The 25,207-nt window shown below is 35.6% G+C and overlaps 1 protein-coding gene across 4 annotated transcripts in view; it reads left to right on the forward strand.

The window, feature by feature from the left end:
• Positions 1–25,207, forward strand: part of SLIT2 (slit guidance ligand 2) — a 283,621-nt gene that overhangs the window by 189,957 nt on the left and 68,457 nt on the right. For 3 of the 4 annotated variants that reach the window (XM_064449221.1, XM_064449223.1, XM_064449224.1), the window contains exons 10-16: positions 11,992–12,063; positions 12,715–12,786; positions 13,317–13,388; positions 15,271–15,414; positions 15,543–15,706; positions 16,453–16,476; positions 19,960–20,110. In XM_064449221.1, the coding sequence (XP_064305291.1) occupies positions 11,992–12,063; positions 12,715–12,786; positions 13,317–13,388; positions 15,271–15,414; positions 15,543–15,706; positions 16,453–16,476; positions 19,960–20,110 (699 nt within the window). The remainder of the gene's footprint in view (positions 1–11,991; positions 12,064–12,714; positions 12,787–13,316; positions 13,389–15,270; positions 15,415–15,542; positions 15,707–16,452; positions 16,477–19,959; positions 20,111–25,207) is intronic. The other variant, XM_064449222.1, reaches the window with a different exon arrangement.

The raw sequence follows: 25,207 nt of genomic DNA on the forward strand, positions 1-25,207 counted from the left end.
TCTAAGTGGTATTAATAATGTTATTCTCTGTCCTGGTCTATATAATTAATCTGCAGGTGTACATTCTGTGTTGGCAATTTTATGCCTCTTTTTTTTTCCCCAGGGGGTCGATAAATTAACCCATATCTAAATAATGTGCTAAAAATCCCTTTAAACGGAATATTGAATTTCTTAAGTATTGAACGTTGGCAGTTTCAGTTGAGTAAAATTTTGCATGTTGAAGCTCTGAGTTAGCTCTTTGGAGAAAAGTAAAAGGAAAGGCTTTCTCTTTAAAGTTTAATACCTATGCCGTGACTTTGCATTGCCTTGATAGTTCTGCTGGACAACTGTTTTGGGATGACATTGTAAGTCAGTAGGAGCTGCCTTCTCTGCGATGGCTACTGCTCCTGTAGGAGAGCTGCCAAGGAGACTGTGTGCTTGCACTGCACTGCAGCCTTCCTGTCTCTGAGTTTGGTGTGATAGCCTAATGAGTTTGCACTGGAAGCTGAAGTGGCTGAGGAACAAGCAGGCGTTCTGTGATGGTGGGAGCAGGAGGAGGCAGAGCCAGGTGCCAAAATGCTGTTTCACTCCAATGCAGCTGGATTTATCAGTGACCGTCACAGTGTTGCTGAGAGGGTTTTGTCGTACTGCTTTGTCTGACTTCTCAATTGGTACAGAAGTCAGTTGGCTAAAACTAGCAATTCCCGTTGCGTGAAGTCAATTAGCAGGCAATGCATTGTCTGCCAAGTGCCTCTTGGGAAGATGCCTTCAGTAACAGGACTGCTTATCTCCAAATAGCTGCCAGTGAAAATGGAAGGAGAATAAAGCCTGTGGTGTCCTCTCTTTTTCCCTTCTGTTGTGATAAAGCTCAGAGCAAAATTAAGTATTCAGCATCTCAGTAAATGTAATTCTTAATCTTTATTGACATAGTACAATTGTATCTGTACCAGTTACATCCTTTCTTCAAAATTAATTCTCCTCTTTATTATCTAAACAAACTCACACACAGCTAAATAAAAACACCTCAGCTTTTCTTTTCAGGGTCTGTCCGATCAATGTGATAATATTTGAGAAAGAAACACTTCGTATTCCATATATGTATTTTTAAAAACAAAATAATTGGTTGAGCACCAAGACTCCTACAGTTTCAGTGCACCCACTAATTCTGCAGGAAGCACAGAATTAAAAAGGCGCACAGTTGCACCTTTGCCTCTGGGTCAAATGCAAAGTTTGTGACCCACAAGTGACCTGAAGGAAACATTTTGGGAACTTCAAAAAATTTCCAATGGCCCTGTTATTTTAATGTCTGTATTGTAAACATTGTGAGGCAAAACACATTGCCCATAAATGTTACATATTATCAGTCTTCAAACTTTTGTTATTTGGTGTGCCTTACTTTAGCCTTTTTCCAATGACTGAAGCAAAGCATGATACATTCCTCATTCAATAGAAACATAATTTGAGTTGATTCAGATTTGTTGTTTAAACCTCTCCCCTTTTCCAGAAATTTTTGTGGGATGCTCTTTCATGGGCATATTCGGTTTATTGAGCTTAACCAACTCCAGTGGTCTAATGCACCTAGTACCTTCCTCCTTTGTCATACAGCTCATATATTAATGGCATTAAAGGTCATTCTTAAGGTTCAAAACTGTGACTTTAATTGGTTTAAGAAAGTATAGCCTTTGTAATGGCGATAGCATTTATCAGCGTCTATGCAGGCATTTCTTCCACATTTTAGTTTTTCAGCACCATTAATCTCTTTTCACTTGGTTGCATTTTAGAATTCACCTTCTGCGTGAAAATTCTTTGAATGATCGACAGAAATAACTCTGGTTCCCTTCAAACAGAGACTTTTTGGCACATGTCCAAACAGACTATCAGAAACCTTACAAATAGCAACCCAGCAGCAATTCTATTAATTGTACTGGTACCTTCTCTCAAAATGGTGTGAGTAAGTGACAGGCTCTTATTTCAAAAGACGACGCCAAAAAGCCATTAATGAGCTGCACTACATTGTGAAAATGCTGCTCTTACATTCTTCTGATTTTCTCTTCTCTTCTGTGGCTTGAACTATCAGTCAAAGTGGTTCTAAAACCTCTTTCCTTACTGTAGTATTATGAATAAAAGAAAATAAATACAATTGCAGTAAGTGTTTCTAAGGGGATGGTGGGGGGGTGGTGGGAATTATGTGCTCTGATGAACATAGCTTTATATAAATGATTATTTAAGCAAACAAGCATGGAATTAAATTGATTTTTTTCTTCATTTTTTTAAATAATAAAACCATTGAAGTAATCAAAGGAAGGACTTAATTTAATTTGCTTCTTTTTTAGAAGGGTAGCAGTCACTACATTGGTGTTTTAGGGAGGACCAAGGTTTGCTGGAGGGGAGGGTGGCTGGAGGGTTGCCACTGTTAACTAAGCAACAGTTGTTTAAATAATTTTAGTCTTTGTAAGGGGCAGAAATGACCCCAAACTGCATAATATATGAAATGAAAAAAACATATAGCAGCCAGGAATTTTAGTAGTTCACCTTCATAATCTAGTGTAGTGAAAAGTCACTGACTTCTTAATTACTGTGGTCCTCAAGATAAACTTTTTCTTCCTTGTGAATGGAGCTTTCTAACGTTTCAGTGCCAAAACTAGAAGCTGTATGGTTGTTTCATAACTTTATTTGTATTTCCCATGATAGTTTCCTAGTTCATCCCCTCAGTCTTGTCTCATCTTACCTTCTTGATTTCTAGTATTCTTCTTCATGTTTTCATCTTTCTCCATCTCATTCTCCCTTATACTTTGTTTTCATGAGTCTGCTTATTAATGATTGTGTATTCTGCCAAGCAGTCAACTGCATCTTTGTGAGTCGTGTGACATTAAGCAGGATTAAAAGCTCCTGAGATTGGTTCTCACAGTACAACTCAAATTATATTAAAATAAAAGGGGCAAAAAAAAGAGGAAAGGAGAGAAAGGGGGAAAAGAAGAAAGAAAAGAGGGGAAAGGAAATGAGATCTGACAGAATGGAACTTGAGAGATAGAGTTTAACCAAGATACTGACGAGTGACCTTATCACACTGCAGACACTGGGGAAGTGCTTTGCAAAAACACGGAATTAATTTGCGAACTGGGACCTCTATGTATGTATCTTTTACAAGCTAAGCTTGTCATGTGTACAGTATCACCATTTCTGTTGTCTTTTAAAATTCATCCTTAGCTAAAATACCAAAGTACAGCCATAAATAAATAGCTATTGAACAGAGCATCTTACACTGAGATGCAAAGATGCTTCTAAGGATGACCTTTTACAGAGAAAGGTCACTTGGCAAGGGTTTAGGCACGTTTATTGAAGACAGTTCAAAGACTCATATAGGAGGAAAACTCTGAAACGTCAGAGATAAGGCAGCTTTCTCTATTTTTAGCAGCTCAAAGTGTGATTCGGCTGTCTACGGTAGCCTGACAGAAATGAAAGGAAACCCTGAATCTTTGCAGCTTGAAAGGAATGGGTCCAAATGCTGAGGAGAGAATGCAACTCACGAGACACTAAACTGATGATTCTTTTCCAGTGTCTGAATTTGTTTCTGCTTTCTGGTTTAAATCAAAACATTGGTCTTTTTAGGACTTACACAGAATGCTAGCTCATAAATATCATTAACCTCTTAAACAGGTAAGCTGTCAGTGAGAAGTCTTGTTCATCCAGTGAAGTTCTGGAAACGTTTCACCAAGTTGGTTTCTATATATACATATGTATACATAGTCTGGTCTTGTTCCCCTGTGTATTGTTAAGATTTTTGGTTGGCTGCAAGAATCCTCTATAACCTTATCTACCTTTTTTTTTTCCAGAAAATATGTGCTAACCTTCTGATGTTACCCTAAATAAATACATCTCTCTGATCTCACTGTAAAGTATTTCATAGCCACTCAGTTATTCTTACGGCTCTTTTTGAGACTGTTCTGATTTATCAAAATCTTTTCTTAAATCCTGATAGAACAAATGGATACAACACTGCCAGTGTATGCTGATGTCAAGTGAAAAGATGATGTCTACTTATGGATGAAAAAATTAAAATAATTATTATAGTATTCAGTTCCTTATGAATACTGATACATACTTTGGTTAGTAGGAAGCCAGAAAAATATACCAGGTTTTGAATTTCCAGAAATTGCTGGACTGAAATAAAGTGCATTAAAAGGTACATAACTAATTACCTTATGGAGATGTTACTAAATGCCCCTTTGACAAATTCACATGATCTGACTAATATTTTCTCAGCTCTTAATCTAACATTCCAAACTCTTGAGCAACTTCACATAGCTGCCATGTTTTTAAAATTAACTTTTCTCATATATGCTTCTCTTCAGCTGTACTTCATGTGTACCTTTTTCAAATCTTCTCTTATGTTCTTCCCTTCCCAAACGTTTCTAAGACCAGTCCTTACTAATGCATTGGACTTGATATTCAAATTTTTTACCAGTGGACTGGGGAGGTCACTGGTAAAAAATCCACTGATTTTTCAGTGAAATATAGAGCTTTTGCTTCTGTTTTGCGTAAAAGTCACTGCGTCTTTATGTCCAGAAGCTTATATCAAATAAGGGTACATGATTTTTAGATGCATTATTATTAGTTATAATGTATTGGTTATACACTTGTCTTTTCCCTGGAAGTTTGTTCAAAAGGATTCACAGCAGTATGGCTTTACATATGGAGGAGGATGAAAACAGGATCCCAATGAAACTGAAATATCTGGTGCAAAATAGCTGACATGAAACTGAAATCCTAGTATCAGTATATACTATGACTGAACTTTTCCACGTTTTGCAGCACCTGATTTTAAAGGCTGTCCCTGGCCCTGTTTAATCTGTTAATGCAAATATGTCTGTTAACTTTGAAAATCTTTACATGTTTGCTTTATCAAAAATGTAGAAATTTGCTAAAATCATTACATCTTTCATATGATATATGCATATAAACACAGAGTAATTACATGTGAGTAACGAAAAATGCATTATCTGTGAGGCAATGTATTGAATAAATGTGAAACAAATTAAAATTGGGTAGAGGAATCTATTAAGGTATTAACTTCTTTACCTTAATATATTTAATTTGCCAATACAGATTTCACTGAATTACATTTAATTTACCTTTGGGATTCCTACCTTAATATATCTCAGGCAAAGCTTAAAATATATTCCATTCAGCTGCCTCAAAAATAGATGGTTTTGCTAATTTGATAGCTAATCCTGTCTGCTTAACACACACAAGAGAAATGATTTATCGTGCTCTTACTCAAATATCATCCTAATCTGAAAATTGCTGGTAAATCCTGTGGCTTTATGCTTTTTTTTTTTTTTTAATCTTTCTTATTTTAGTTGTCAGACATTTTTGTAGGTAGAATATTTAATCTGTTCTTTATTAGCATGTGTTCTATTCTGCCATTGTTCAGATCTCTGGGTTTCTTCATACCCTTGTGTCCTATCTTAAAAACCAATTAAATTCAGAGGACAGAGGATAATTTCGACAGTCAAGAGGACATAGAGACACAGAACACAACAACTGGACATATGAAACCAGTGCTGGTTTCCAGAGACACTGGAAGTAGGTACTGGCCTGAACGAACATCGTTCCACATTCAGGGGGCGCATGCAAGTTTCTGGTGGGTATTGAAGTAGAAGAGGCACCTTGAGGGACCTCTCTCTACTCTGCCAAGGGAAAGAAAACAACTCAAGCATGGAATAAATGAATATTTTATACAGCATGAAGGGAAGCTGGAGAAGGCCCATCTAGCTCTTCCAGAAAAACCCTCATAGATTTCTGACAGCTGTGCCACACTCCAGAGATGATGTTACTCTTAGATTTTATTTTCACATATGGCTCTTCACTACTGATAACTTTTCCTCAGCAATACTGTGAGTGAAGTTACTCTAGAAGAACCTTTGGATGTTAACTTTTCAGTATTTTGTGTTTCATCATCAATTAAATGCTTTCTTTGTTATTTAGATGTTGCTAAATACATAGTCCAGTAAGCAGTAAACACTTGTGAAAAGTGGCCAGCTAAGAAACTACATTTAGATTTTTGTGGCAAATTTATGGTATAAGTCGCCATATTGTTTAACTGTAAGGACTGTAAGGACTCCTGCCACAGTGTCGGTCTTGCACAACGGCAGGATTCTCAAGATAGGGGTATTTCTGCTCAATGAGAACAGGTTGACAAGTCACTACTTGTGATGAGCCAAGAGTATAGCAGGATTACATCTATTTTTTGTGAATTTAATACAGTTACTCTGAACAGCTCAAGTAGTTTTTGTAGTATAACAACTCTCATCAAGAACAGACTAATTAGAGAGGCTTTAACTTGACTCTGGGTGACTCAGGCTAATTGCAGCGGAGCCGCGCTCTGACAGATGCCAAAGCACTGAGCAAATAATTCTTTAAGAAGTGGTACATTTTGCCTACAACCTGAACCGAACAATTAAGGAATGTAAAGGCTATCATCATTAATGGTGCTGTAGGGTTCATAGCATGAGATGGCCCCTTCTGTGAAGAAAAAATAAATGTGGGTTTGGGACTTGCTTTCGAGTAAATGCGATGAATTGTTTAATAACTTTAGAATGACAATTCTTGTTACTTTTTTGATGTAATGCAGACTAAGGAGACATCTGTCATTTACAATCAGTCCCCTGAGGAAATATTTGATAGAACAATTAGACTGGGTGTTAACAGTTTGGCAAGCTTTAGGGCAACATTGACAGTAATTCTTTATATGCAAATATTTAGGAAACTGTCAACCAGATTTATTAATACACAGATTCAGAGCCTGAAATTCTACAGTGCAAGTAATACAGTCATTCAAAATACATCTTTTGTTTCGTTAGACATGGGTGATATCACAGACTTCAACAGAATTCTTTTGCTGCTAAAGTTAGAAGTGACATTTAGTAGATACAAGCACTCTGGAGGTGCAGTTGTTGAGAAAGAAAAAAGGTACTTTGTTTAATAGCCTCAAGGGTTCCTGTAGCAAAGGGAGATCATTCCTGTTTCCTTATTTTAAAAACAAACAAAAAAAAAAATCCCCAAAACCTGGCATATGTTGCATATGATGAGAGATCTGTTGGCTGTGTATTGCAGTTCTTCAGATTCAGGAGCTGCACTGAATCCCATCACTGAAATCTATTTTCTGTTTTCTGACAGCTGTTTTTGCCATTTACTTTAAAAGCAGATGGGGAAAATGCAAAGAAGAGCTGTCAATTTTATTACCATGTATAATCAGCATCTGTGCAATACATCAGACTCATTGCACAGCTTACACTTTCTTCTCTGTAGTAAAAATTCTTTTGGGTTTCTTGACAAGCTTCTTGCAAACTTTTTGTAAATGAGTAGAAGGTAGAATTAAAAGCATAGATTAATTAACTGCTAAGGCCACTTTTGTGCTGACCAAGTTTACTTAATCAAGATGTTATGTTCTTCTGTTTAATTATAAAATATATGGCTAATTTGCTGCTCCATATTCAAATTCCTGTTTTCTTAAGGAATATATTCTATTACCTTATCTCTGTGTGGTACTTTTTACCTTTCTCTACTGAGCAGGCTTAGTAAACTGTAACCCATCTGCATGATTTAAAATAAAAATGATACTGTAGAGAACAGGGTGTTCTTCATTCCCAGTCTGCCCTCTCTCCTGGTGCAGAAGTCTTTCATAGAAATTACTTTCTATAGCGGGAATGTAAGCTAGTTTGAAAGTGTCAGTATAAATAAGCATGTTGTCTGTCTCTGTAAGTGCGGAAGTAGTAATCAGTAATGTGTGCTGCAGGCTTATAGTAGAGAACAGCATCCTCCTGGAAAGTGTCAAGTGATTTACATGTCACAGGGCTCTCTGGGGACCCGGTGGGAAGAATCCGTCTGCTGGCTGGGGACCTACTTTGGTTTGACTTGATTTGATTTGATTTGATTAGGTTGGAAGTCACAACTGCAGAAGCACCTTTGTTTCTTAGCATAGTAGGTCGTTGTACATTATGGTGTCTGCAGCGATAAACAGAGGGGAAAGATTTAGAAAAAGAAATGTTCACAGTGCATTTCCTAGATAGGAGAGATTAGGGAATAGTCTTCAAAAAAGGCTTCAACCAGTTTGGCAGTCCTAAAACACAGTAAACACACTTATGTATTGTTGCAGGACTTCTTTGAATTGAAACACTAAAAGAAGCAGGAGACTTAATATGAGGGGCATTAATTAGCATTTGTGTGGTGATGGGCAGAGTACTTCTATACATGAGGCAGCGCAAGCTTTGATGAAGCATGTACTTAACTGTCTTCCTCCATTATCTTATCTTATTAAATATGCTACTAAAATTGACTGTGGCTTTTGAAAAAGAAACCACCAAGGCACTGTTTATGATACATAGATGATCGTTTGTAAGAAAGAATGACTTCTGGGATGACTTTGAAAGGATATGTTGTGCACTAAATTTAATACAAGTTCCATGGAAAAATACTGATATTAGCCTTTTGTTCTTTTGTATTATGATGGTACTTCTGGCCATGTCATTTGCAGGCACTTAACAGTTGATTTTTTTCAGTAATAGATAACTACAACCCATCCTATTCCAGAATTAAAAATGTTTCATTTAATATGAGGAATTAATATAAAGGAGTTTTTAATTACTCTGGGTTTTATCAGTAGAATGCAAATTTCCTTTAGATATTAGTCTATCTGTGCTTTGTGACCCTGGAATACATCTAATTAGATTTTCTCTGGAATAGTGGATGCAAATTCACACTCTGTTAAATTCAGCTGATTCTAGGAAGATAAAGCATAAGATTAGAGGATAACAAAGCTTGAAAATGTGAATTTGATTTATTTTCTTTACAGACAAAATGGGTTATAAAATATTTTTCTCCTGAATTTATATAATCTTATTTTTCTTTCTTATACTAAACTCATTTTCTAAAATGTGATGTGTTTTAGTGCATACACTTTGGCATGAGTTAAGAAAAGACATACCTAGATGATCCTACTATAACAAATCGTTTATCCAGAAGAGCTTGTAAATTTATCCCAGCGCTGCACAGTCTGTCTATTAGTCTATAAATTTCTCACTAAAAGGAAATGTTAGGTAAAGTTGACATGGAGTTCGTTTTATGTATCCACCAGTGAATTGGTAGTTCCCTCTATTAGAACTGCTAGAAAATTCGCTTTCAGAAATATACTGTAGTAAGATTTCTTCAGGTTTTGGACCCATATAATTTGCAGACAAATTGGACAGCAGTAAATTAAATCTGCTATTCCATCTTCTCATAAAAAAAAAAAGGCATATATGTATCCTGTAAGGTATTTCATGTTAGAGAACTAATATATTTTTAAATTAAAAGAGTAAACTGGAAAATACTTTGTGTGTTAATTTAATGTGAGACCTCGTCTTTCTTGAGTTACATGCCATATCATGTCTAGTTAAGAGCATTATATGTTTAAAGAGAGGTGAACATAGACTGGAGCCCCTCCAGCACTAGGTTACAAATCTCTACGTCATGGGCTAATAAGCAGCATTTATAAACGAGGCTTGTGACAGCCTCATGTGGGAGCACTGCCACTGCAGTATCTGTCTTTCCCATATACACAGAGGCATTTTTCCCCAGTGTCTCTTTCTCCAGCAACTCAAGTCCTCCTCTGTAATATGGCCTAATCCTTCCCTGTCCCTTTTACCTCCCCTCCCCTTTCCAGTCCTCTGTGTATGCCCTACATGTTTCCCTGTGCAAGATATTCTTTGGCTGGGTTTCAAAGCTACACATCTGATAAATGTCTGGTCAAGCTATCCCTGGTGGTTAGGCAGTCGGTTGCTGCCAAATAGAGTGTGTAACAGGAATGGATGGGTGGCTGCCATTCCCTTCATGGCTGGGTTAATTTGGTTTCTCAACTCCTTCCCATTGCTAAACTAAGGAAATTTTTAGAAATTTATTATCTAAGTTTTCACCTCTCTTTGACCCAGCCAGCTGAGCAGAAAGCTATCTAGATGATGAGCATGCATAATCTTTTTTTCTGGGAAAAATAAACTAAAAATGTAGTGTAGGAACAGAAAATACTTTTTTGGTCTAACTTGGTGTTGACCTTTAACTTAAGCAAGTTTCTACTTATTCAGATGTTTGCCTTCTGCATCTACTCAAGTGTACCAGAGAAGAGTGACCCTCTTCCTTTATAGCCTAGTCAGTACTCCCGGTCTGATGCAAAATGTGTTCATGGGTCAGAAAGGCTTGGCCAAGGCGAAGAAAGCGTATGAAAGAATATAGTGTTTATGGAAATAGTTAACAGTCTTGTGCCACGGGATTCCCTGCCATTTTTTAAATATACCTGAAAACTGTAGCAAGGTGGGAACATTTTCCTAGTTAAGGACATTTTTAAAACATGAACCCTGTCGGAAACAGCTCTGATGAAGTGAGATTTTCTGTGTGTCAGGAAGATTTTTTTGAGGCTTTTTGTTTTCTCCTTGGCTTCTTTATAAGCTATTCAAGAACAAATTCTGCTAAGGTGAAGCATGGTCAGACTTAAGAGATTTTGAGTATTAAATGTATGAATATATCCATCTGAACAAAAATTCATGAAGGCAGCAAAAATCTTTCCTCAATTCAAGTATACTGTGATCGCTGGAGAAAATTTACAAAAGGAAATAACTGGAAGAAAAGGATCTTGGAAAGGCTTACTCAGAGTGAATATATGAGCTTATTAGTTACACTGCACACACAGAGACTCATATATCTCTTATCATAGTAAAAGTGAAACGGAAGAGAGTTAATAGGGCAAAGGTAAAAGGAAAAAATAGGCTAATATTCCTGCATCTAGATATAAAAAGGCTTTTTGACCTTAGATTCTGAGTCAGTGTCCAAATAATTAAAAATATTGCAGTAATTTCTACAGAATTTTCATTCTTTATACAAAATAGATTTTTGGTGTTGTCTTTATATACGTAGATCATAGTAAGAGTTGACGCGTGTGCACGAAAGAGGGAAATGGAAAACTTATTAGATAAGCATGGTATGCAGTTTGAATAATACTGCCTTTTCCTGTTTTACTTTTTAGTATAAATAGTTTTATTCCTTGTGTCTACATAATAGAAATTTTTGCACTTCTATAACCATGAAATACTTGGTGTGTGAAGAAGTAGCTTCTATTTTAAATGTGCTTGTTGCTGAATCTGTTTTGACTTGTTGGCAAGCGGTCCATAGGTCTGTATCACCATGGATTTCCCATATGCAAAGCTCTGGAAGTTCAAAAAATTCTTGGAAAACTGTTTCCATCAGCAAATTCACACTTTGCAGTATGGCAAGCTTCAGTCACAGTCACTATACATACAAAGCAAATGTGGCCAGTAACATAAACTACAATTGTAGATAAAAATACTTGTTTAAAGAAGTGTGGCTGTGCAGTCTTACTATTAAATCTTAAAGAAAATGTGTTATATACTGTATCTAAAGGAATCATGTGTGCATGTTTAAAAATACGGCATTTGCCTTACTGCAGGTAGCAATATATGTTATTTGCTCTATAGGAACATTACTCTCTCCTTTCTTATGGTTTGCATATTTGAATGATTAACTCACAGAACTCTTTAGACATTTCTAAATAAAAATTACCATAAAAATTGCTGTATGTGAATAATACATTGGGAGTCAACACTAACTCAATTTTGAATTTTTTAGTGATAATACTAGCTTAAACATTACAGAAATCTTGTGTGCTCTGAAAATCAGCTTTCTTTAGATACAAAATCAAGACTGAGTTTTAATTTACAGCATTACTCTCTATAGGTTTAAAAGTTTGATTTTACAGACAAAAACTGATTTTTTGATAATGAAAACTGAAATGAAATGACTTTGTTTCATTTCAAAGATTAAATTCCAAGATTAAAATTATACTGGGGAAAAAAAAAAAGCAAAAGCAGCCTTCTTTGTTAAGTCTATCCCTTCTAGTTTGTTATGCCTTTAGATTGCTGTTTGGCTTGGGTGTTGTGTTTCTATGTTGTTGCTATTCTTTTTCAGACGGCTAGAACAAAATTCAATCAAGGTCATACCTCCTGGAGCTTTCTCACCATATAAAAAGCTTCGAAGAATGTACGTACCCAATAATTTAGATTTAAGTTTTTATTTTCTTATACATATACACGCACACATACATACATATATATATATATATATATATATATATATATAAAAGAAAAAAACCCAACAAGTCAAGGTCATACGGACGAAAGTTTGACTGCTGGAGGATTAACCGATATGGCAGCCTAATTATTAAGACCGTATAGCATCTTTGTCCCATTAATAATTATAATTGGTTTTTGCCAAGTATTGAACTCATTTAATATGCTTCTGCATAGAAACAATATGTTGCTGTAGTGAACATTCTATAAAAAAAATAAATTAATGGGGACAAGCCACTGTTATTTCAGAATCCCTTTGAGGTTGTATAGTCCTGTGGCCATAGCACACAGAATTCTTTGTAAGATGTACTTAAGCTATTAGGAAAAGTAAATCTTTTTGTCTGATTTTCTCAAGCATTTGAAAGGTCTACTTTTAACCATGCATTGTGTCTCAGGATGCTGGCAATTTTACTGGTTTTATATTAAAATTCTTTGGCAGTGTCTCACATAAATATAGTCATTTCTCTCTCCCTTCCACGCCTAATTCTGATTACATATTATTTTAATGTTTGCTATTTTGAAAATAGCTTGAATTAATTGAATCAAATTTCATTTATTTCAGTGACCTGAGCAATAACCAGATCTCTGAAGCAGCTCCAGATGCTTTCCAGGGCTTACGTTCACTCAATTCACTGTAGGTAGACATGTAAAAACAGAAGGAAATTTCTCATATTCTTATATTGAAATCAGTTTGGATTTGTGGCTCTCTGCAGAATTTTTCATATAAATTTGATCAATTCAGAAAGCTGTAAAAATAATTTCAGAATGTTAGAGTGATCATTGAATATTGTATTATATCTGGACACTAAAAATGTGTGGTTCTTTTATAAATATGTTCATGGCAAAAAGTTGAACAAAATCACACACTTCTTTTATTCTCCAGTTAGTTGTTCTTACAAACAGCAAATCCACTTACCAAGGTCCCTTGGTAAGGATGTAAACAGTGAGGTGCTGATTCTTCTGAGAGCTCTTTGGGTAATATACCTTTTTGGGAAAGGTGTGGTCCTGCTACCTCCCAGGACGACAAGGATCTTGCAAGTACCAAGTTGTTGTGGTTAAATTCCCTTCAGGAAAATAGGAATTTCTTTATTTTTATAGTCAAAATCACATAGTATATGCCTTTCATAATGGCAGCTTTGTTTGCTTTATTATTTCCTGGTATAGTGTCCTCTATGGCAATAAAATTACAGAACTTCCAAAGGGCCTATTTGAAGGACTCTTTTCTCTGCAATTGCTGTGAGTATTTTTTTAATATTTGTTCTATTTTGGGATAACTCAGAAGGGTAAACATGATGAGAGATTTATGCCTGGAGAAGAACTGGCAGGAAATCCCATATGTAAGATCAGAGTATAATAAAAACAAATTATGTTAAAGCCGAAGGAGTCAAGACTGTTGTAGGCCAGCTTGCCATTCATCCAGCAATTTGATCATATCTCAGTTAATGTTTCAGCCTAAAATGATTAAAATGAAACTGTTCTCTTGTGTGGAATTTGTAAGGATAAAATACATAAGATATGATACTCTCTTGCCCTGTAAACAGCAAATAGTATGTATAAAGTTGTGTGGGAACCACAGAAGGAATATTTGTATGTTTTATACAGAGAAAATACGTAGTGGAAACACTATGTAATTGTGTTTCTAGTTGTACCCAAGGAAGAACAGAGTTGCAGTACAGTTTCAGTGATGACTTTTAATGTTTTCTGACACTCTTCTCTGTACAAGTCTTTGACTCTGTGAACTCCAGCTGCTATTTCGTTTAACACTTTGGAAGTTTCCCTATGTAATCTTATAAACCATTTCTGTTCAGATTTAATACTGGGAATAAAGAAGAATGTCGGGCTGATATGTTTATCAAATATTGTCAATATCTAGCAGAAGAGGCTGTGAGCTAGTTGTACTGTGTAGAAGAAATTTGTGAAATGTGCCATAAAACAACGGTGGAGTTTTTGGAAGAAGTTGTCCCAGAATAACTGGCTTGTTGATTTAAAGCTTCTTCTTAAAGAATTTAAGACTTCATCCCACTTGATTAGAGGTATTTAATGTCCAGATGTCATAGTGTAGTGATTGGCAAAATGTCGGTTATTAACAACTCATTGAAGGTGGCAAAACAGTAAGTAAATACAAAGAAAATGCAAGTTCTAGCACCACCTAGAGGTTTACTATTTGAGTTATTTTAGTCACAAACTAGTGTAGTAGTGGGGGTAATGCATTCCCGTTTTCCTTTAAAGAGATTTTTAAATGTATTTCAAATTTTGTTTAAAAAAAAAAAAAGGAAGAGACATCTCTGAACTTCTGTTTATTCTGTATTTTTAAAATGTCCAGAGCTTGATATACTTCGCATACACAATACATTTCAGTAGGAGTAAATTTCTATATGTGCCATGAATGAAACTTTTTACCAGAGCATTGGTTTTCAAATCACCACTCCCTTCCATTTCTGGCTGGAAATGGGAAAAAATCAAAAATATTTTGTTATATAAATGCATCTAGTTGAATGACATTTTTTTTTTTTCTCTCTTCAGTTGGTTTAGATTGGCTTGTTTGTTTTAACTTTAGAAGTCTGGGAGGTACAGGGAAGAAAAGGTTCCCTTTGAAGATTGAGAGGAAAAAGGATCCAAGGCAAATTTGGATATATTCCATGCCACCAGTTTTTACTACTACTCTGTTAATGCGGCAGCATGCTGATTAGTAACATATAATTAGAAGTGCCACTGCACATCTCTTCCAGCTAATGAACACTGTGTTCAGTTCCTTTTTTGTTTGTTTATTTATTTGGCAAAAGGAACTAGTTTTCCTTGCAGATACTTGATTTCTTAAGCTTGTTTCTTTGTACAAATACCACACACACCTTCTACCAGCACATACTAGAAATGTGGTTTTAGCTGAATAAACCCACACATTTCAACTCCAAGGTGAAAATATTTAGGAATAATTTCAGATCACCTAAATAAGGTACTTGAATTCACTGAAGTGCATTATGTCACTGTCAATTGGTATTTGTTACTACATTTCTTGTTCTGGTTACAAACACGCACGAAGCATTATTGTGAAAAATGCAGAAGGTGCAGTGACATTGTGTAAATTCTTTCAATTTTATAATTGTCTTCCATTAAACAGATTATTGAATGCCAACAAGATCAATTGCCTGCGAGTCGATGCTTTTCAAGATCTGCACAACTTGAATCTTCTTTCTTTATATGACAACAAGCTTCAGACCATTGCAAAAGGCACCTTCTCACCCCTACGTGCAATTCAGACCTTGTATGTATGCTCTTGTTTATGGCTGGTTTTAGTATGACTTCATATTCTACAGTGTACTAAAAATATCAGGAACTGCTGAGACCAAAGGGAAATAATGTGTGAAATTATCATTTTTTTCTTCGTGAAAGGCATTTGGCTCAGAACCCATTTATCTGTGACTGCCATCTGAAGTGGCTGGCGGATTATCTTCATACAAACCCCATTGAGACCAGTGGTGCCCGTTGCACCAGCCCCCGCCGTCTGGCAAACAAAAGGATCGGCCAGATCAAAAGCAAGAAATTCCGCTGCTCAGGTAATTTTCTTAGTTCAGCTGCTATTTTTCTTTTATTGGCAAAACCAGTGGTTATAGAAGTTCTAATGAAGGCAGCTGGCTCTCTACGGAATTACTAAACATTGCAGAATCTTTTTTAGTTCTTTGACTGAAGGGGGGGAAATCATGGAAGTCATAGGCTATTGGATCACGGAACATTACTATAGTTAACACATTTGGCACTATTTCTGAGTAGCATTAAGTCTAACAAAAGAAATGCAATATATAATACTTCAGAATGAAACGCTAGTTGTTCACTACAAGTATCACCAACATAAATAATTTTTTAAAATTTCCACAAGGCTCTGGAGTATGTGAAAGATCTAAAAATTTCTAGCTAAATATGGAAACATGACATTCATTTTATGCAGGGAGCTTACCTCATACTGAAATTTACTGTTTTCTTTTTCTAATCTTATTCCATTTCCTACTTACATTTCTCTAAATCCTAACTTTTGTCATATGGTATCCAGCTGTTCCAGGTGCATTTCACATTCTACAATTTATTCAGTCTCAAGTGCAAATACCAGATGAGAACTGTTTGTTATCCATGTTCCGGATACATTTATGACTATTCACACTTTGTTGTTTATCAGCTCTCATTGTGAATACACATTTTTTTCACTTAATTATCTGTAGTTAACTGTAGTCCGTGCTTAATCTAATAAAACTCATTCTTTGCTTGCTGACATTCAGGTGCATCTTCTATTTTTTTTCTCTTTATTTAGCTAAAGAACAGTATTTCATTCCAGGTAGGTTTGGCTCTGCAGTAAGATTGACTAACTGCACATACTTTCTCCCTTTCCCCTAAAAAGCAAAGTTTGTTATAGCTTGTAGGAAACTGATGCATGTGTATTAACATTAGTCAATACTTGTAGCTAGACATAGTTTTCCTTTGTAGATTACTAGTAGTTCTGTTTTCTGAATATAGGAGCTTAGCATGCAGCTCCATTTACTTTTTTTGTCTCACAAATTTGCGCACAACCTACCAAAATTATACCTCTACTTAAATTATTTAGAAGGTTGCACCTGCTAGTCCATATTTCAACTGACACCTTTACTTACCTTGTACCTTGCCTTTCTAGCACTACTGTTTTTAAAATGTAGCTCCTGAGCTGCTTTTAAACACAGAAAACCATACTACCATCAAAGAGCTAGTACAACTTTAAAAAAATTAACGCTTTACAAATGAGCATTTTCTTGCCTTGCTTTCATGCTCTACACTTGCTGCAGCTACTGCTTGCTCACCCTCCTTGTGTTTACAAAATCACAGTGGAATGCTTGGAAAAGAAAGCTGATATTCTTCATTAAAGGCATTCTGTGGTCACACGCATACAATGAATAAGAAATGCTTCCATTAAAGAAAATACGACTTTAGAGTTGGAGTCAAACAGCAATTTCCACACCAGTTTAAGCTACAATAAGTCTATGATATTTTCACAAAAGATGTACTCATGTTGGCCCTAGCTCTTTGAAATATGTTTCTTTATTTATTTTACCTTGCTTGTCAGGTGTCTGCACTGATTTCTTAATAGAAAACAAAAACAATGCTGCACTTGCATTATGTTCCTAACAGATAATAAACGATGGATTGGCAAAATAAACAACGGAATAATAAATCTATTGATGAATTACAGTATGTGATTTACAAGCAGGGTTTTCTACCATAGCTTAATATCTAGAAAAATATCTACAATAATTGATTATGGCACCAGTGCACTTGTTTTTTCAAGTACTGCAGGGATATTGCCATTCTGCAGTGGTCTTTGTCTTTTAAGCTGGTATGTTTAACAGCTTCTCTCCTAATGCTGTGTGATGTATCACTTAAATTTGCAGCAATCATGTGAAGTTCTTCATGCCCTCATACTAATATATTGGTTTGAATATGAAGAAAAGACAAAATGAAATACAAAATAAGGCAGCAATTTGTCAGCATTGGCAGCCGCGAAAATGTGTTTTAAAGCAGCATAAAACAGAGGGGGATTCAATTTCTCAGACCTGTAGTACCACTCAGTTCCTTAATGAGTAGAACAGCTGTATTCCTGCCACAGAGTGACTTCTGCTCAACCTTGCCAACACAACTTTTGTCTCTGAGTTAGAAGTGTTTTCTTGCCAGCAAATGTCTTCACAGCCTGTTTATAATATGGCCACACATGCCGTTTAGGTTTGTATACGTACCCTTTAAAAAATGCTATTCCTGAAAAAAAAAAAAGGAAAGAAGAAAAATAATTACATTAATCAAGAAGTGCTACAGACTTGCTTCTTGACATACAGCTTCTGTGCTTTCTCTTTCTATCAGGTTATCAGGGAGATGCTGTATAAAATTACTTTAGTTGTTGAAAACCTTGTCCCTGAATATTTTAGTTGTTTACTTTAAACTGCTAATGCTGATTTACTCTGGCTGCAGGAGGAAAAAATAATGTATTTGTAGCCTTGCTTATTGGGTATTTAAAGGTGCTAAAAACACTTCTTTACACTTCAGTAAATATTGTCAAAATGTTAGCATTTCTTTAAAAGCTGAAAGAATTTTTATATTTGTTTTAAATATGTCATTGGGAGATCTTGCTCTGCAGACACTAGGAAGCCTTAGTAGAATTTCGTTATAGTCATTTGGAAGACTAAAGGTTATACAAGCATTAAATCATTAATTTGAAAAAATAACATTTGTCTGCTACCTCCTAGAAATGTTCCATGTACTTATATGTGTTACTTAGACATTTCCAAACACTAGATAACATAATATGTGATGACCATTGGGGTTTTTATTTTTCCTTCCTGAAGAATCTGTTTCTCCTAGGTTTCTTTGGTTTATTAAGGTTTTGAGTGGCATAGTATGTATGTTCAAGGGAGCAGATTTTAAAGAACATATTCAAAATAGTGAAGAATAATGCATGGGGAGGCATGACCATCCTTTATGAAATCTGTAATTAACCCCAATGTTTTCTTCATTTTTTAATGCCACTTAAAACGAATTTCTCTCTCTGCTGAAGCTGGTACCCCTTAGCAAGATCTTCTAATCAGGCTAAAGTTGAGTAGAGAACATGAGAGCTTAGTTCATGTTTTTGTCTTAATTGGGATTACTCTGTCTTTCTTTTCTTCTTGGCTACCTTTACTTTTGCAGGAGTTCACCATTTTGGCTGTAAGTAAAGTTCAGTGTCTGAGCTTAATCACAATGTACCTCCCAGCCCTGATGCACCTTCTACTAGTCTCAGTCTTTTCACCTTTGTGCAAGAAGAACCCACAGGTCCTTTCAGCTTCTCTTTGTTTTCTTTGTCACCTACCCTCAGTTCCTTACTGGATGTTTTCTCCTGATATGTTTAGGACGTTTTCTTTGACTGACTCTGGGAAATGGTGGAGGAAACTTTCACTGTGGTTCTTTTTTTTTTTTTTGTACTTTTTATTTAATCTGTGACAGTAATACTGTTACTGTGGCACTGGACATTCAGTAATAAGAATGCCATGTCATGTAAGCAAGTATTAAACTTCAAATGCTTCTGTAACTTTTATACCTACTCCTTCCTCTTTTCCCTTGCTCTTACCCTTGGCCTAATGGATGCAGATTTGATAATGTAGCGAGATTTTCTGTTGTGCTTGATCTAACCATGTGGTTGTGAGGTATGAGTAAAACATGGTTCTGTCAAGCACCATGGAACGTCACGCAGCTTTCTACAGCATGGCAAGCTGCTGAGGCTTAAGTCAGGATCACACATTTTTTAAATTAAAGCTGAAAACAGGGCTTTCAATCTTATGTGTTTGAGATGATGTGGAGTATCAGGACTATTAAAAAAAAAAATCACAGGTTAATGAAGTCCAGTCAACAATACAAATTTGTAACAAGAGAAAGAGAAAAGGTGGCATCCAGGATCTGTTTATTCTTGATAGAGAGAAAGAAAATAAATTCTAAAAGAATCAGTGGCATTTGTGTGATTAGCTATAAACAAGGCTAGATTGGCTGACAACGTAATCAGCAGAAAGTACAGCTGTGAAAAGCTCAAGTTAATGTTATCCTGTTATGTGAAGTTGGTCACAGTTTCTTTTTCCAGCATATCTTAAGCCCCTATATTTAACCCTCTCTTGAAGCCCTTGTGTCTGTTCAGTATCACAGAGTTTATCATACATTTCCCAGTTTGCCCACCCCTTATCTGCATTGCAGACATCTTTTCAACATTCTCACAAGAAGCAAATCTTGTACTTTATTGACTCAGTATCTGTATTTTGACTTGACTCTTCCACAGGCACTGAAGATTACAGATCCAAATTAAGTGGAGACTGCTTTGCAGATTTGGCTTGCCCTGAGAAATGTCGCTGTGAAGGGACCACAGTGGACTGCTCCAATCAGAAACTCAACAAAATTCCTGATCACATCCCCCAGTACACAGCAGAGTTGTAAGTTGAACCCATTATAAAGCATTAGTTGCTTATGGAAAAACCACCTAAATCTTTAAATATAAAACCACAGCTTTACTTTTTAGAACAACAAAAATTAAACCTAACCTCTGTGGTGCACTTCAAAGGACTAGATGTTAATAAAAATTATTTATGCCTCATTTCAATACCATGTAGCCTTAAAAACCTGTGATAAATATATACGTAACTATAATGTGTTTCTAGTTATCTAGTACATGGGCTTCCCATTTGGATTTTTTTAAAGGTAGTGGGGTTTATTTTGCCTTTTATTTTAACTATAAGAGTAAGTAGGACATCCAGTAACTAGGGGTCTGTCTTAAAAAGTGCTACCTAGGTGTTTAATAAAACAGAGCTGATTCTTCTTATGCAGAGCACATATTGTGTGTGTCAGGCAGGAGACTAGAGGAAGATAAAGCAGGCAAACAAGACATAGTTGGGTTAAGAAGATGAGATAATAATATAATGAACAGACATGAGCAGAAAAGAAGTCACAGATTATTACTTCCTTAATAAGTGCCATATGGGAATGATTTGTAGGCATTACAACTGAAGTGGTCTTCAAGGAGGGTTTGAAAGATGAAATTAAGACAGCTTTACAAGATTTTCCCATGTGCAAATCACAGTATGAAAAGGAAGGCAGGGATGCTTGAAGGATCAGCATCAGAAGGATCAGAAAGGCAGGAGACGAAAGTGGCCAGCATTGGCAGAGCAAAGGCAGGAGGAAATAGCTGGTTTTCCTAGGAGATTCAGTGTAAAGAACAAGGAAGAATGTTGAGGGGCAAAAGAGAAGGACTTTGATTTGATATGGGAAGGGGGGGACAGAGATGTGGAGACAAGACTACTGTGATCAAGTTGTGACCCACAGGGGTGAGATGAGCAACAGCATGGCACATCTCTTAAAAGATAAATCAGTCTGCAGCTGGCATCAAAGCAACAGTATGGGAATGAAGGTATAAACTAATGAGACCGTAATTAAGGATTTTGAATATCTGGACAGAAAAAGGAATTTGAAACTGAAATATTGTGTAAATAGAGATGGAGATCTTCGTCTGTCTTTGAGCTGGGAGAAGACGTTGAACTCAGTGATGTTCTAATTACTAATCTGAGTGGTAATTCTAGTTGTGCCCAGAATGATGGCAAACTCAATTGAAAAAGTGGCTTATGTGGGAAGAGCAAGCACAGCTTTTGGCCATATTCACGCTGTTGATTTACTGTTCATAAAGTAGTGCCAGAGAATTAAAAATTGATACACAGTCTTGGGTAAAGGGAGATAAATTTCAGTGGCAAAATATTTTTTTTCATATAGGATTTGCTAGGGATACAATATAGAGGGTGAAAAACCAAAAAGGAGGGAAGAAAGAAGTTTGTAGTGTGAAGGAAAGTCAACAAAAGGACAGAAAATACTCATCCAATGATATAATGTTATGCTATAAATATTATGAGATAAAATTACTTGAAGACTAAAACTGATGGGATGGGTAACAGGTTAAAGTGTAGGAGGAGATCATAAAGTAACATAGTTGCTGAACCAAGAGATGAGAAATGGAGTTGTTGAAGTGACGAGCATGGATTGTCTTGATTCTTAGCAGGATTCATGTTTAATTCTCTCCGCTCTGAAGAAATAATAACCTTAATTTAGAATTTTAATTGTTGTTTTTCACACTCATTTATTTACATGTGGAAGATAAACTGTCAAGTGTTTTCCTTCTGTAATTATGATTCATACATATTAAATTCAGAAGAAACAATTAAATCATCAAGCCTCATCTGCTGTGTATCCGAAACTCTCAAATTTCAGTCAACAAAAAATCTGTGTTTGACTAAAACATAATTCATGTTTGGTTACAGCACTTCTTTCAGAAAACATCCAGTCTTGTTTGAAGGTACCAGTGGATTAAAAATCCACCATTTCCCTGGGAGTGCTACGGAGGTTAATCATTTCCCTTCACTTCTGTTAAAATCTTCTAAAATGGGAACTTTTACTTCCAGATGGAATCCACGTCCTTCAGTTTCCATCATTGAATCTTTCATCATTTTTGTCATTAAAGAGCCCTTTTCTATCCAGCACTTTATCCAAGTAAGATGGTCTTAAACTGTAATGAAGTCACTATTCAACCTTCTTCTTGATAAGCTGTACAGATTGTTCTTCAAGTCATTTGATGTAATAAAAATTTCAGCAGCCTTGCAAGTATTCTAGAGGGGATAGAGGAATTATTTCTGGATTTTTTTACTTCCTCTAAAAATCCTATTGCTCTAGCTAAATGCACTCTTCTGGCATTTGCCTCACTGATGCAAAAGTTACAGCTCTTTCTCTTGTTTCCTCCTGTTATTCCTGGGCTTTGATTCACTGCCTTTGTTGCTCCTCTTGGGAGTTCTCAGTCTAGTCCTAGGGCCACTCTGTGATTTCCAGCTCACAACACTTACTGGCATATGTGGGAAGAGCAGCTAGTTAACCTTTTTTTCCTTGTACCCACCACATTTGAGATAAAGATACTTGTTAGAGGCAAATTATATTGATGCTGCTATAACAGTGATAGGAAGGCTAGATTATTTTTTGCAGGGTGTTGTTTGGAACTGACACTCAGCTTAGAAATGAAGATCAAAAATGAGGAGAAGAGTATCGATTGTGTAGATTGCAAAAGTAATAATATCACATCAAACGCCCTATTTCTTCAGAGTACTTGTTTTTTAAAAAATCTGAAAATAATAATACAAGACAGATACTTACTTTTAAAAGGTGAAAAAAATTGGAAATGAACCACGTGCTCTTCTAACTGTTCCTATTTTGTCGCTTGCTCAGTATCCCAGAAAACCACTAAAAGATCTGTCTAATCTGCCACTGAAGTATTCGAGACAAAGTATAAGCCTGTAAATGTACCCAGAAATAAAATATTTGTCAGGTAGCATTTTAATATGTAGGAAAATTCAAGAAGCATTTGATAAATCACTCAAAGCAGAGTCCCCAGGAGGAATGCTAAATAAAAACAAATTCAGTCCTATATGTTCAGTTTTTGTAATGATTTTACAATAGCTGATATAATACAAGATCCTTACAAAATAGTTTTCGAAAGCATAGATATCACTGCAGTACATAGACTTCCAGGAAGGCTCAGCTATTGTACCAAAATATGTACATATCTTATCCATTTTGTTAATAAAACAGGAAAAAGCATCAAATAAAACGGAGAAACAGAATATTTAGACATCATAATCAAATGCTTCTTTGTTTACTTTTTTGTTTTGAGAATGACATTTCAGTACTTTTAATAAACCAGACACAAGTATTTTTAAGATCCTTTTCATGATCCAGTGATTGACAGGTAACAACTATCATCATTGTCTTTACCAGTAAAGGCACTGGGCTCAAAAAATAATGATGTTAAGATCCAGAAGGAAGATACCACCACATCTGTTAATTTTCCAGTCATTTGTAATAATTTGGATTCCTCTGTGTGTGGTATCACTTACTATGATAGTAGAATGAGAACTTCTTGCACAAGTCTCTGACAATTCCCGATCAAAAGCCAGCAATCTCCAGCCATAGAAATGCCATGCGATCCATGTGCTCATTCCGCTGACCACAAACCCAAAATTTGTAACTCTTGATGTCCCTTTATTTGTGGATCTGCCCTCAGTGACAATTCATGATTTGTGATATCACCATATACACAAAGTTGGAGAGAAGATACAAAACACAATACAGTGATTCAACCCATGCTTCTTTTCTGTCATGGAGAAGTATGCAGAAACTTCTCAAATACTGAAAATCTTCAAAACACATAGAAAATCCTTAAAATTGTTCTGTAATATTGATAGGAGACTAAGACTAGATTAAGTAAAATAAAAATTAAAATTCTACATATGACATTAGGTAGGACTAATTAGCACCACAAATACAAGATTGAGGAATAATCAGCAAGAAGTTAAGAGGAAAGCCTATGGTGGTGTTATCGTGCCTATTAAAGATGAAGGAGTGCCATTCAGCACTGCTACAAATTTCACTTTGGGATGTATGTACAGGTGTGTAGTATGTAACTTATCTGAAATAATTGTTTTACTGTTCATTACAATAGTAAAATATCAGCTGGAATACTGTGTCAAGAATTTCATTTTTCAAGATGGATATGCATCACTTGGAAAAAGTTTCAAGAACAAGAATCATCTAGAAAAGAAGACTTCCAAGGCAAACTGAACAGATTGAATGCATTAGTGAGAAGGAAACTTGAGGGAGAGAGAAAGTAAATTATTTTTAATATGTAAAATTGTTGTGAAGCAGAAAGGAACAAATTGTTTGTCTTTTTCAATGGGATTAGAAATATTTGCAGTAGAGCGCAGAATTGTTAGAATCAATAAATGTTTTCACAAACAAGTCATTCTACTAGATGATAAAACTCTTGAAAAGTATTTGAAAATGTCAACATTATAGAAAGCTTGGTGCTTTTGTTGTGGATGGACAGGGTTAAAAAAGGCTGTTTAGAATGATGATGAAACTTTGTTAATTGACACTGTGAAAAAAATTCAATTTATATGGTTCCACTACAAATCACATTAAGTCATCCAGCTGATTTTCAGAGGTGGTAGCATCTTTTGAAGTTCATGTTCCTCGTACTTCAGTGTGGTATACAAATGTTCCATGTATATCCAGAAAATTCTTCCTGTCTTCCCTCAGTTTGGTTCTGTGCTGAAGCTATTGTACAGCCATACCTTCAGATTTACAACCTTAATTTCCCTTCTGGTTGTCATTGAGAATGAGCAGGAAGGAAGGATGAGTGAGCAACTTTCTTTTATTTTCTAGGGTTTTTTAAATTTTGTCTTGCAATAAGACAATTCTGAAAAGCATTCTGGGTTTAGAATTATGCTGAATTTCATTTCATGATGATTTTTTCCATCATCTCTTTTCTCTCCTATTTAAGATCTCTAAATAAAAGCTGGACAGACTCCCTTTCTTAATATGACGACTCCATTAAAACTTACAAAGAATCTAAGACTCATAATTTCCATTTTCTTTTCAAGAGAGGAAACAGAGGGTACTGGGTCAATGCAAATATTTTTTTAAAATATAGATGGTCTCCTAAC

The sequence above is a fragment of the Phalacrocorax carbo genome, chromosome 4, assembly GCF_963921805.1.
Source record: "Phalacrocorax carbo chromosome 4, bPhaCar2.1, whole genome shotgun sequence".
Taxonomy (NCBI): Eukaryota; Metazoa; Chordata; class Aves; order Suliformes; family Phalacrocoracidae; genus Phalacrocorax; species Phalacrocorax carbo.